General features: G+C 39.0%; 2 protein-coding genes across 2 annotated transcripts in view; both read right to left on the bottom strand.

Annotated features, from left to right (window-relative positions):
- The window catches only part of LOC149043691 (uncharacterized), a 90013-nt gene that overhangs the window by 36760 nt on the left and 39016 nt on the right, over positions 1 to 14237 (bottom strand). The gene's annotated exons all lie outside the window — the stretch shown is intronic.
- Positions 1128 to 14190, bottom strand: LOC149043695 (proto-oncogene tyrosine-protein kinase receptor Ret-like). Its single transcript, XM_089210112.1, has 17 exons — positions 14160 to 14190; positions 13057 to 13107; positions 12126 to 12214; positions 11875 to 11930; positions 11318 to 11496; positions 10853 to 10963; positions 10713 to 10731; positions 10580 to 10610; positions 9596 to 9899; positions 9314 to 9424; positions 8692 to 8882; positions 7877 to 7999; positions 7566 to 7636; positions 6964 to 7004; positions 6675 to 6771; positions 6492 to 6591; positions 1128 to 1226 (listed from the first exon to the last, which is right to left on the bottom strand). Exons 1-17 carry the CDS (start codon positions 14188 to 14190, stop codon positions 1128 to 1130), a joined length of 1704 nt encoding a protein of 567 aa, XP_089066238.1.

Genomic DNA, 14237 nt, shown 5'->3' with positions numbered 1-14237 from the left:
TATTGAAAGAAAAAAAGAATACCAAGCAAAACAAAAGTTGTCTGCAACACAAAACATGCCTTCGCACTAAGACTGAGAATCCTAATGCATATTATAATACTTTAATGAATATATTCGAATGTTCCCAAAAATCTGCCCGCACCCATCCCACACCCTACCCCTCGCCACTGAGAAGTACTGTTTTAACTCAGCGGCTGGTCAGCGGTCACGTTTATGAGGTAAACATGGCGATCGCTCCCTGATCACCGTTCTTGTCGATCAGAAAATCAAAATACCAGTGTGATATTGCCTCGAAGATGAAGCAGTTGTGTTATGTGATTCGTACTTCACATTCGAGTCGAAGCTTGGGTGGCACAGGTTATTTCTTTCGGTGGAATCGACGAGGGGAATTCGAACACTAGTTGTAGTGTTTGAATTGTTGAAAGAAATTGTCGCATGGGGATGTAGGAATGGTAAGTTTAACTAACAATTTCACATTTTGCCGCTTGAATTGAAAGTAAAGTTCATTTAAATTGCTTTTGTATGTATTTCTGACGGTTTTAGATCTGCCTGCTCGATTTATATCTGCTACGCTTTATGTGGACAAGTCCCTCAAAATAGCGGCCAAACTTGGAGATTGCCGAAAATCAGGTAAGTTCACGGAGTTATAAAGTTTTCGTAAAGGTCGGGCCGCAAAGTTTTTTTCTGTAGTTACCTTTTCTATGGCACCTACTTCCAAGCTATGTTAGTTGGATCAGTTAGGAACGCCTCGCTTTTTCAAAAATTTACCTTGAATTTGATCGGTATTCACTTGTGTGACTTAAGCGAACCGATAAGGTGTCATTCAAGTCTTCTTGTTTGCTTGATTGAAACGTGATGTTCACGAAAGTCACCTTGATGGATAAGATAGAGTTAATATACATGGCTGGGGTATTTGTTTTTTGCTGAGTTCCGTAGTTTTTTGTAAATTGTCCTCCAAAGTTGTCTCAAATTAAAGTCTTGAAAAGTGTCACGACAGGCCTTCGCTCGCGTGAAATTTAATTTCCGTAAAACTCTGAAAAATAAAGAGATCTGATCAAACGGATTGTGGTTTTAGTATAGGTACATGAATGTCTTGCAACACACAAGAAATGAGCGAAATCCGTGACTCAAGCAAAATCGACCGGACCGCTCTTACAGAGACACTCTCTTAAATCCTCGACGTCTGCAAACAACTGCTTGTCGTACATTGTCATGTTGATCAGCTTCTGCAGAAAAGAATGATATAATAATTAAAAAAGTGTTCCTCTTACGTTATAAGCGTTTATCCTCACAAGTGGCCAGTTTTTCACACCAAAACAAATTCAAGAAAGTATTTTATGGTGTCGTCTGCTACTCTTTGTGCGTCTCAATGCAGTTTTGCAATAATCCTAAGATCTTTTAAATAACCATAATGAGTCAATTGTCGTAGGAACATTCTGGTTTGCTTCTTCCCCGTTTTTCGTGGAGTGCTAGCTTCAGTGACATGACAAGAAGATGCAATCCAAACCTCGTAAAAATTACGCTATCTGAGCTAAACGCTCTTAAGTTTAAAACTCTAAATTTTGTCTCCACTACACAACAAATAACACAGTAGTGTACACCAAATAAGTTTATTTAGGGAAGCCTGCCGAGAACCAACCCGAGGCATATATAGCCCGGGGAATGCATACATACATATCTTCGCAACTGATATACCATATACAATCCTGATATACAGTCAATTCCTTAGACATTAAAAAAAAGGTATACATTACTAACATGCAAACTTCACCAAGTCTGGATTAACAGAGATGGGCAACCGCTTACAAGGACATAACTACGGTTATGCAGAGGCCAGAAAAAACCTGCCAGAAAAAACCCCTTTGGGGAAAAACATGACAGGAAATCTGGGTAGGAACCATGGCCCAAACTCAGAGCAGTTGGCAGCCCATCCTACGAGGCTTCACAGCTAAAGAAAATATGTTTTCAAACTAAAATAAATTTGTCATCAGCCAGAGGTGAACGGTTGGTTCTGAGGCCTAGATGGACATCACGTGCTATACTTTCCCTTATATACCACTGCATCATTACCCATGATGCTCGGGCCTAAGGCCCAGGCCTTGTCGTATCTCGTGCCGACAAAATATCTATTTCTGTCTTATTCGCAGACTCATTCGTCAGAAATACCATATTTTGTCTCCACTACACAACAAATAACACAGTAGTGTACACCAAATAAGTTTATTTAGGGAAGCCTGCCGAGAACCAACCCGAGGCATATATAGACTGACAAAGAATTGGGCAAGACGCACGAGGCTAGGTGATATAATACCACCAAAAACACGAAAACGCCTTCAGAGCCCAAGAAAACGCGATACTTCGAGTCATTGTTCAAAATTATCGTCCACGTATGTGTCTTTGGCTTGTACCGATTTCCAAAAACCATGTCGTTGGAAAACTCTGTCGTTTACTCCATTACTTGCTATCGTAATGGCTCCCCCAGATCTTAGAGAATGCAAACCCAACTTGGACGGTTCAACTCCGAGACTTTGCAGGTCCCAGCGAAAAGCCCCTCTAATTGTAGAGTAACTAATGGGCTTATCAGGGGCAACAAGCTTGCAAGAGCCCTTCCCTTTAGAAATAGGCTTGAAATAAAATCTTTGGAATCAGGGTGTATCTTAAACATAACTAAACACCTCTTAAGCAACTCAACGGGGCATACAGAACTAGACAATTATAACATAACGACTTCGTCGCCTTTCCGGAGCTGGACATTCTTGCTTTTCAAAACCTTAATAATCATGAAGCCTTTTTTAAGGGAAATATCACTTCTTATTCTAGACACATCTTTAAACCATAACAGTCCCATCAGTCCCATTTGCTTTGGAAGAGAGCACAGTCGTCTTCGGTCGATCTTTCAGCCCCTCAAGCAAGTTGTCAAGCGGTCCGTCCCGGAATGCCCTAAATCCCGAATGAAAAATATCTAAGCGAGAGATAAAATAAGGCAAAGTGAGGAGTACAATCCAACAAGAAATAATTAAAGAAATAGTCAAATAAAAATAGAATAACCGGGAATAATCAAACTCCAACAGAGAATACATAGATAAATGGAATCTGCAAAGTGGACCACAAATGGGTCCCTTTAATTTCAAACAATGCTGAATAAATTCGTGACACAAACTCGTGTCATAACGCAATACGCAATATTGACGAGCAATTCTATGATTTAATTCACTTCAAGCCTGCGTAAGTGCCAAACAACCCATAAGCTAAGTACAAAGGACTTAGAGCAATTACGCTGGGATTGACTGAAACAAAATCACATTTGCACCCAGAAGAGAAAACTTCCGCGGTGAATAAAAAGCCCGCCGGGCTAATTACAACGATCACAGTCTTTACTGAACTTCGTACAGAAGCCTACGCCTACAAATGGGTCCCTTTAATTTCAAACAATGCTGAATAAATTCGTGACACAAACTCGTGTCATAACGCAATACGCAATATTGACGAGCAATTCTATGATTTAAGTCACTTCAAGCCTGAGTAAGTGCCAAACAACCCATAAGCTAAGTACAAAGGACTTAGAGCAATTACGCTGGGATTGACTGAAACAAAATCACATTTGCACCCAGAAGAGAAAACTTCCGCGGTGAATACAAAAGCCTGCCAGGCTAATTACAACGATCACAGTCTTTAATGAACTTCGTACAGAAGCCTACGCCTACAAATGGGTCCCTTTAATTTCAAACAATGCTGAATAAATTCTTGACACAAACTCGTGTCATAACGCAATACGCAATATTGACGAGCAATTCTATGATTTAAGTCACTTCAAGCCTGAGTAAATGCCAAACAACCCATAAGCTAAGTAAAAAGGACTTAGAGCAATTACGCTGGGATTGACTGAAACAAAATCACATTTGCACCCAGAAGAGAAAACTTCCGCGGTGAATACAAAAAGCCCGCCGGGCTAATTACAACGATCACAGTCTATACTGAACTTCGTACAGAAGCCTACGCAAGCACAGGGAGATCTGGGGCGGCGAAATCAATTCGAAGGGCTATAGCATCAAAGTCCAGGGGTCTGGAACCGAAAAGCGAGTTTCGGGCTTTCCCTCTGATAAGGAGACCTGGGAACTTGGGTAAAAACACCCAGTCAATTACGAAACTGTTCCGTTGCACACCGTCTCTACAAAATAAAGTCCATAAGCAAGAGGACTTCCACAAGGGGAGGATAACCGCTCCTCTCGCCTTACACAATTCCATGTGCTTTACCACTCTAATTAATAGGCACACTGGAGGACAAATCCAATCATTATCGTGCCCCCGATCTTGGGAGAAGGCATCTACTACTACACAGCCGGTCTGAAAAAATCTCAGAGTTAAATCTTGGTACCTTAGCGTTATAGGGACAAGCAAATCTGTCAACGGTGTGGGACCCCAAAAATAGGTTAATTCTTTGAAAGATAGCTTCGTTAATGGTATAGTCATCATAATCGGTTAAATTACTTATTGCATCAGCCTTAGCGTTAAGCTCCCAAGGGATCCACTTAACCTCAAGTGATATGTGAAACTCAAGACATATTTGGATAACTAGGAGGGCCAATTGGTGCATGTCAGCTACCCTACTACTGTTTTGAAGAATAGATTCGACGTTCTGGTTATCGGAATACCAAATAACCTTAACACCAGAAAGGTGACTCGCGAAAGCTTCCAAGGCGAGGCAAACAGCTTTGAGTTCTCTCCATGTAGAACTTTAGGCACGCACAACAGGAGACCAGTTCTGATAAAATACTAAATTTGATTCTTTTACGAAAGCACCACAAGCCGAATTGGGGGCATCTGAAAGGGTGACCCTGACCGGAAGGGACTGGACCGACGAACAAACCTTGCTATTGAAGAATCCCAAGTTGTTCTTCCAGAAACTGATTTCTGAAAGAGAGTCGCCTGAGAGAAAAACTTCGCTTTCCCGAGAGCGCGCCGGATTCACGACCAAGAAAAGAAATCTAGTCATAATACGGGCGAAGGAACCCACACAGGGAGAGAGGGAAATTATTTGACCTGTTACAATGGCGACTCCCTTCACGTGCACTTTCAGGGAGGTTGACAAGACAGTAGCTCAACAAGGCCAGCGTTTAACTTTTCAATACGTTCGTCGGTTGCTTGTATAGTCCCATCAATAGTGTCGAGAATCACACCCAACCAGGTGATAACTAGGAGAGGCTCCCAAAGGGACTTTTCCTCATTAGGAACAAATCCAGACTTGAGCAAATCTGAATGGACGACTAAACTGTTAACTTTAGCAGAAACAAAATCTGTTCCCCCTCCTAAACCATCGTCGAGGAAATGAGCTATCGGGATGCCCTGGCTCCTCCACGATTTCTGTAATGGCTTAAAAATCGATGTGAAAACATACGGGGCTGAAGAAAACCCGAAAGGAAGCACAGAGGCTCTATGAGCTCTGAAAATTTTCAGAACTGAAAATATCTTGAAACCCCGTTCCCAAAATCCCAAGAAAAAGCGAGAAATTTTCTGTGGTCTGGGAAAATTTCAATGTGGTGATAACCAGACTGAAGGTCAAATTTAAACAAGTAATAATTACGATCAAAACAACTGCCTAACGCCGCCCAGATCTTCACATTTGAACTTATGTTCGTATATTAACTGGTTGACATGTCAAAGATTCAAAACGAGCCTTTGCTTTCCCGAACTACGGGTAGAAACTGAAAGTGGGTTAATGATATCGGGCTTACAAGCAAGTTATGCAATTAGGTCCAAGCACAGTAAATCGCTGACAGCTTGCGAAACAAAAATCACTATTCTCACGAGCAGAAGTATTGTCTCTCTTAACAAAAGGTGTTTGAAGTTGAAGGAAGGGAATTTTGTAACCCTGCATAATAACATTTAGGACAAATTGCGAAACTTCCAAAGTACGTCAAAAATCCAGAAATTTTCTAAGCCCTCCACGCACAGAAGAATAGGTCAAATCAACTGCAAGAGAGCCTGAATCCGAAGGAATCTAACAAGAAAGAATCAGCACAAGCGGCAACGCTAGGATCCGAGTCAATGGCACTGCCTAATTCCGATTGCGAAGGCAAACTACTAGCTTCGATATTAACAAAGGAAAGAACTACACCTGAGTTGTAGCGCTCCTCTAGTCACTTTGTTTTTCTTAAGAGACTCGTTGAATTTGAGGCGCTTGGTCTCCTTCATCTGACTTTCCGCCGATTCTTCGTTCAACAGTTTGATCTGAGAAACGGTCTGCTCCAAGAGGCCACTAAATTTGTCATTAGCCAGAGGTGAACGGTTGGTTCTGAGGCCTAGATGGACATCACGTGCTATACTTTCCCTTATATACCACTGCATCATTACCCATGATGCTCGGGCCTAAGGCCCAGGCCTTGTCGTATCTCGTGCCGACAAAATATCTATTTCTGCCTTATTCGCAGACTCATTCGTCAGAAATACCATTTAGCTGAGCCTAAGCCAGTCGGTCGGAAGAAAATTCTCACCTTGTGTAGGGTTTCCATGTCCTTGAGCTGAGTTTTCAATTCAGTAAAAGTTGGTCTTGCATCCGGGTCATTCTTCCAGCACTTCATCATAATCTGATACCTGGTATTGTTCAAATGATCTGTTAGAGATTTAAAGAACGTTTCCTTGTAGGGTGAGAGAGAACGAATTGAAAAAGCACTTACAATTCCTTATCAACGTGTTGTGGCTTAGGCATCCTGTATCCATCCTGAAGTAAGTTTGCAATTTTTCTTCCATCCATTCGTGGGTAAGGTGAACCACCTGGGAGAACCATAAGACCATCGAAATATAAATGTGACGAAAAGATGATCTTCACTGAAACATCACCCGTGTCATTTGATGTAGTTTGAAGCTCATTACGTTTGTCTTACTGAACACGTTACATTGCTTAATTAAACATGGTATATAGCAAAAAACATCAACAGGGCCTTATAAATTTCCATTCGATGTTACCTATGGTAAAAATCTCGTACAGCAAAACTCCATAACTCCATCTGCAGAAAGACAAATCAAACAATATATATTGCGTGACTGAAGACTTTAACATTATATACGACAACTAAAATATATGAATTCTTTGACAAAGCATAGAATTCATGTCCTTATTAAAATTGATAACACTAACAGAAAGATGTTTTTCGTCTTGTCACGAGTGTGGGACAAAGAAAAAATTTTGAGTCCCCACGAGGATTTGAACCTCAGACCTTCGGATTCCGCGCTCCGATTCTCTCTCTTATTTTTATGTACAAACATGACTCTATCGACATTACTGATCCTTGCAGTATGCGGGACGCGTGTCATATGAACTTAGTAATAGACCTAGCTCACCGTAGAGTCCCTGTGGCTCAGTGGTATGAGCGTCGGAGCGCGGAATCCGATGGTCTGAGGTTCGATTCCTCATGAAGAGTCAAGAATTTTATCATTGTCCAACGCTCGTGAGAGTATGAAGAACATCTTTCTCTATTTCTTTATCGAGCCCAAAACTTACCCTCTCTCTTATTCTATTGGTAGGACTTGTTGGAAAATTGCTACGGGTAATAATCAGGTATACTTACACATCACTTTTCGTGGTATATTTACCATACATCAAGGCCTCATAAGCTGTCCACTTCACGGGAAGACGGCCCTAAAGATTTCAAATATCACTTTTTGAAACAGTTAAAAAAATTATAGGAAGCGACCGGTCAAAGACAGTGATATTTAAAACTACACTCGTATACGCATGGCTAATATTTTCATTAAGGTCCCATCCGAGGATTTTGTGATCGAAATCGGGAGTATATCAGCTTTAACAGAACTATGGTGTGAAAGTCACTAAACTGAGCGATATGTAGTACCACCCCCACCTCCCCTCTTTCTTGATTACCTTAGTCTTTCGTTCATAAATATTTTCCTGCTGCACATCTCTTGCCATTCCGAAGTCTGTCACTTTACACGTTTCCTTTTGCCCAACCAACACATTACGAGCCGCAAGGTCTCGGTGAATGATCTAAGAAAGCATTGATCCGTGAGCAAAAATTAGCGATTCCAGAAGAAAAAGAACTGAAATGAAATAGTTCAGATAGGAAAATAGAAATATCCAGCGACATAATATGATGTGTGTATTTCTCTTTATTCCAGATGGCAGAAAATTAAAATTACTATAATTGCTGTTCCATATTCCAAAGAGAGGCAAACCACTTTAGTTCTGCAATACATAATTATTTCATAGAAAGCTTATCTTAAGATTTCATTCGAAATAGGGTTCTGTAATGTAGCAGTTTAGCAACCAAAGACGAATTTTTTAATTTCAAGTTTTGATTCCTTTTCTTTCTTGTCACTAAAATGGATATTCGTGGTACACTCAGTTTAGGTTGAATAAAAGATCGTATTCATTCACGTCTCTACCTTTGCCTACACGAGAAAAACCCAGATATTTTATTTCGATGAGGTACATTTGCAGCGATGCACAAATATCGCCATTTGCACGCTGAAATATAACTTAGGTGATGACGTCAAAATTGGTAGGGTTCCTGGCCCTAAAGAAATAGCCTCAACAAGACGGTAAGAATACGTTTGCATATCCCGGGCGTGATCTTGTAAAGACATAATATTCTATGCAAGACAGAGCTTAACATGACGATACACCTTACAAGAAGGTTTTAGAATTGTTTTTCTTTGATGCCTTTTTAATTAACTTACAGATTTTGAGGATAAATAACTCATTCCATCAGCAATTTGCCAAGCAAACTTCATCAGCTGCTGTGACGTCAGATTTGTTTGTGGTTTGATATCCGGGTCTTTGAAGTAAGTGTCTTTTAATCCACGGCTCTTTCTCAGGTAACCCAGCAGATCCCCAAAAGGCACGTACTCAATCAAAACCAGTAACTGTTCTGAAGAAATTAAACAGTTTCATTTAGATATTTCTCTCTCTAAAAAAATTAGCAATAAGTAAAATAAATAAAAAGCAGTCAGGGTCACGAAAACAAGATGTAGTTTTACAATGAAAAGCTGGAAAACTTTGTAACGGTCTCAGAAGAAGGTAAAGACCAAATATCCCTTAGAAAAAGCGATTCTGCTTATACAACAGAATGGCTTGTACAATGGCCATTATTTGGTCTTCGTCTATCAGCAAATCCAAGAGCGTCGCTGTTAGCTAAAAAAGGATAAAATTACCATATGCGATGGCTGTTTGTTGTGCTCAATTGTGAAGCAGTGAATTTTCCACTGAAGCAAATTATCAATGACGCGAAAGCGTTACAGAGTAAATCAGAGTAAATGCAAAATGTGTACAGCAAAATTAGACCTCATAATCAAAGCTTACCAGATTCTGTAACGCATCCCAGAAGTTTAATGACGTAAGGATGTGGTTTTAGCTGCTTCATTGTGTCAAGTTCTTTCATCAAATCTCTCTTGTCCGATTCAGTAGCGTTTGCTGGAGCGTTAAAAACAAGGAGTAAAATTTGGTTAACGGGAATAATATGTAAAATGTCGAAATAGCGACATAAGTTGTCAAATGACAAATAGCTAAAAAGTTGCGGTAACCCGGTAACAGTGAATGACTGTAGGCCAAGACTGTCATTCAATTTACAGTTCAAGAACTCACTTTTAAGCATCTTAATAGCCACTGTGGTCGTTTCAGGACTCCCTCGAAGTCCTACTGCTGTTCCCTTGGCAACCTGACCAAAAGCACCTTTACCAATAATTTTTTCTATGGTCACGTGGTGTCTTGGAACTTCCCAGCAGCGTGTTAACCGATGAAGAGGCACGTAATCAGCACCTGAAGCGGTACTTTGTGCTTTTCTATCATGTTTGTTGACTTCTATGAGATCCATGTATTCCGCAGGAGGCTGGGTGAGTTTTGCTGAATCGGGTAGACTTGGTTCGCTATCTTCTAATCCTGTTTCATTCTATTAAACCAACATACCTTTAAGGTATTCATATACAAATCTGTTATTAATCCCAATAAAATTTCCTACATTTTTATAAAAATCAGTTAACCCGTTTTCATGAGACAAGCGTTTATATTATTTCATAACAAGAGATTATTAATAATTTATAATCTCTTGTCCTTAAATATTACTAATATTTATTATTACTAACACTTTGTTCTCTGCCATTGAAACTATCATGTCCAATGCAGTGATCGAGGTTCATAGCATATTCGTTGAAGCTACAAACTGCAACATGAAGATCGTCGATTGGTAGTGCGAGGTAAGGCATCAAGATAAAGAGACGGCCAAAACGGCGTGAAAAAAAAATTATTTACAAAACAAATATCAACCGGGTGCAGACCAGTTTGAAATCTATGAAGTGAAACCACGCAGTTGAACCAGGGACAACCGAAGGAAAATCGATGGAGCAGCTTGGTAAAGGACATGATCCCAGGACAAAGATCCTATCGAGTCAAACTTCTTCCCATATTTTATTGTACCTGTCATTAATGCATTATGCCTTTTTGGTAGAACTACACCTTTTTTCCTTCCTATTTGTTGCAAGCGTTTATTTCCTTCTAGAGAGTAGACGTAAAGTGAGATTACATAATTACTGGCCACACTAACATGACCTCAATGTCTTAGCTGTAACTTACGTAGGAAACACCTCTTTCATCTTCATAAGTCCTACAATTGAGAAAGCATAAAAATATTTATTTTGAGCAAATAATCAGTTTAAGTAGAAGTTTGTTATACGATGTTACCATATCTGGAGTGCCAAATTCTTACCTCTGTTTCCCAACAGCGCCTGAAAAAGAACGAAAGGAAAAAAAAGACAAATGATGTGGATGTGGGTCAAGATTTGCTTTTGCTTCATAATGAATCTTGAAGCCAAACCCTCTATCATAGATTATGAATTTTTTACCTACCTTTCTTATGTAGCCAGATTATGTAAATAATTAGAAGAACGATTGTGAAGGCAAGAACCCCATTTATGGCTAACGAGACGTTGTTAGATGGGCAGTTACATTCCTCAGGACCTAAAATGATTAATTTACAAAGCTTGATCAGGTACCATTCAAACAACATTTACAGTGATCGTGGTCAGTACACTGCTCTCACTACATAGCTTATGCTCTAGAACGAAAACCGTTAACTCGAATTGGCTAGGTACTAAGGAAAAGCAAGGTGCTACTCTCTCTATAATAATTTTTAAAAGTAAGATTTTGTTTAATTTAATAGAAACAACAACAGCGACGAAAACAAAACTTGGAAATATATGACTCACAGAATTGACTTGTTTAATTAATCAGATACGGAATACAATTAAAAATGTCCATCTTCGGACGAATACGTGTAAACATTTAACAATTATATTTCTTTGTAAAACATACTTTTTGTTGTGCTTTCCGAGCCGTCTGTGGTTATAAAAACTTGTTTAATTGATTCAGGATCGACTTTGAAACCTCCGAATTTCTCTTGCCTTGCAGCATCCAACAGGACAGTCAAAACATTGCTGACGACTACACTTCGATTGAACCTCATCATGAAGTCGAGAACAACACTGCCACACCTAGGTAGGGGGGGAAGGATGTAAAATGCCGAATCGAACACCGTGCCGAAAAGAGTAAGACTCATAAGTTATGACTGATTATACAGTCGGTATTAAACAAAAAGAAATCGTGGGAAGAGTTCATTTAGGTTTGCAAGTAGTTTCTTCATCCGCTTTTACACTCTTCACCTAATCAAACATTTGTCAACTTTGGAAATATTATTGCATTACCTTTTCCTAATATTTGTTGCTCTTTACAGCACGGTGCTCTATTCGGCATTCTATTTGTACTTTGGTGACTTTTAAGTGTTAAAATACGTTGATATTTGTCCAAAAGAGCGTTTTTGATGTAATAAACCAAGGTTCGTTGTTTCAGTGTTGAGACAAACTGCACCTTACCTCGTGTGCACGGTGTTGGCGGATGAGCAGCCAAACTTAAAGGCAATTTGACAAGCCTAGAAGGACATTTAAAGAGAAATGTAAGTTCGAATACTTGTTTCATAATTGAAGATCGCTCAAAATGTCATTTTGTTTTACCAAAAATATTGAGATTTCGTTCAAGAGCAGATTTATTAAGACTCCCTTTCAATGATAAATGTTATGGCAGAATTCTATACACTCCGGTATAAGGATCAAGTAGATTATCTAACCATTTCTGGAAATTTCCCAGCAACTTCTGAACGTGTGCTACAGTTCCCCTGTATTATCGCTGTCAGGTAAACATCTGTACTTTCTGAAGCTAAAGAAAAGCCGTGTCCTTTTACATTTACGAAAAACATGAAGAGCCTTGATTCACAAAAACTGCTGAGAAGTGGTTCCATCTAACAATAATTCAGTTTGAACATTGTTCAATAATTCCAGCAGAGATCATTCTGACAGAGTGTGCCACTAAGCTTGAGAGTAAACTTATGTTTTAGTGCACGCAATAGCATAAACATCTTACGATTAGCCTTGATCACAATGTTTTAATATTTGATACAGAAACTTGTAACATGTGTAAGTAGGCCCTCAGAGGGATTGAATTATATTTTTTTGAACGAATACTGTGGTTCCTTTCCCTCCCCCCCCACCCCACTTGAAAAATAGTTTTGCGGAGCCACATGAATTAAGTTACTTGTGTTTGAGGATGGCCATCGTAATATGCCTCAAAATATTCATTAACCCACACCTAGAATGAGTCTTTAGAGAAATAAAAAGAATGCTTTTATACATCTATAATTATGCTTATTCTTAATCCTTCAATTGTAGAAGGTATAGCCTTCATAATCATAAAGATCTTTTGAGTCGCTGCATGACACCTGACGAGATTCACATAATCGTATAAGTTTGTATTAGATAAAAGGTAAGTACGGAATAGCAACAACTTTGCACACAAATTTGCCTCTTTTGATACAGATTTAGCAGTCTGTGTTATGACTGTTTGTGAGTCTACAGTCCTTTGCTAAGTTCCAGACTTTTAGTGACTTAATTCACTCTTTGCCTTTTACTCAAATTCATTTCGTAACAGCAAAGAACATGCTATTATGATGACATAGTTTTACGTGGAGGTTAAAGAAACGCCTATTAAAAAACGTTAATTACCTGCAGGAGTTGTTTGGGATGAAGTGGCAACTGTACTTGAAATTGTTTGAACTGGGGAAAAACAAAATATGACTCAAATGATCGACAAGAAATTTTAAATTTAATTAATCATCATACCAATCTCAAACCATTTGATAATAATGATACGTTCGCTGAAATATTGTTTTTCACGGAGGTTCTGGGTATGATAGGCTACACTTTCTAAAACTGTTATTATTATTATCATTGTCACCAACATTATTATCATTGATATTTTTATAACTATCATCATGATTGTAATTATTATCATTGTCAACACTATCACTAAAAAGGAGCAAAAATGGCAAAGAACTACAGAGAGGGCTAAGTTTGAAATAAAGGTCAAGTGACAAAGTGTCAAGTGTTCATATGTTAATATTATATATATTAATAATTAACTCTTTTTAATTTTAAGATGAAGCCTAATGGTTTCTTCTAATATCGAAAAAGTGCTTTTCCAAGTAAAATGGGAAAGGTTTTGGAGTGCCATGTTCGCCACAAAATGAATGCACAGCTTATCTGTTCGCCTGATGGACGATGTAGATGTAAAGATGTGTAGATGTGTAGCTGTGTACATGTGATATGGCAACAAGACTAACGACAGAGCTACATGGAAAAGAAACGAACTTACAATTTGTGGCGTAACCAGGTCTGATAGTAAAACTCTTAAACAAAAGTAACACGGCGCTAGCAAAAACTAACGAGACGACTGACTTATTTGAAATCAACTAGTAATGAGAAGTATGTAACGAAACAAAGCTTTTACTGGCGAGAAATAAAGTGCCACCAGCATTGTGTAATTCTTACACAACCTCCTACAAAACGCGCGCTCAATTAAATCAAAACAGAACATCACAATAGTAGTTCAATTGAAAGAAAAACGATACAAAATATTTTCGCAGTTACTTGACAATCGACAGAAATGCAAATTCTAGTTGCTACATTCCAGCCCCTCAAGTTTACTTTAAGTATTGGGCGACTACTTCACTTGATGTTCTTCTAGTGTAGGATAACTTCTATCTTCTGCTGATTCCAGTCGTTTAGGGCTTCACGGATTTCTCTCTCTCCGCTACTTAAGATCATACCATTGTTACTCATGACATGCGCAGATGACATTATTTACCAAATTAAACAACACCTGGAACCGAGTTACACAGTCACGC

The sequence above is a fragment of the Pocillopora damicornis genome, chromosome 6, assembly GCF_964200805.1.
Source record: "Pocillopora damicornis chromosome 6, jaPocDami1.2, whole genome shotgun sequence".
Lineage (NCBI taxonomy): Eukaryota > Metazoa > Cnidaria > Anthozoa > Scleractinia > Pocilloporidae > Pocillopora > Pocillopora damicornis.
The sequence above is the reverse complement of the archived record's forward strand: the minus strand, read 5'-3'. Positions and strand labels throughout refer to the sequence as shown.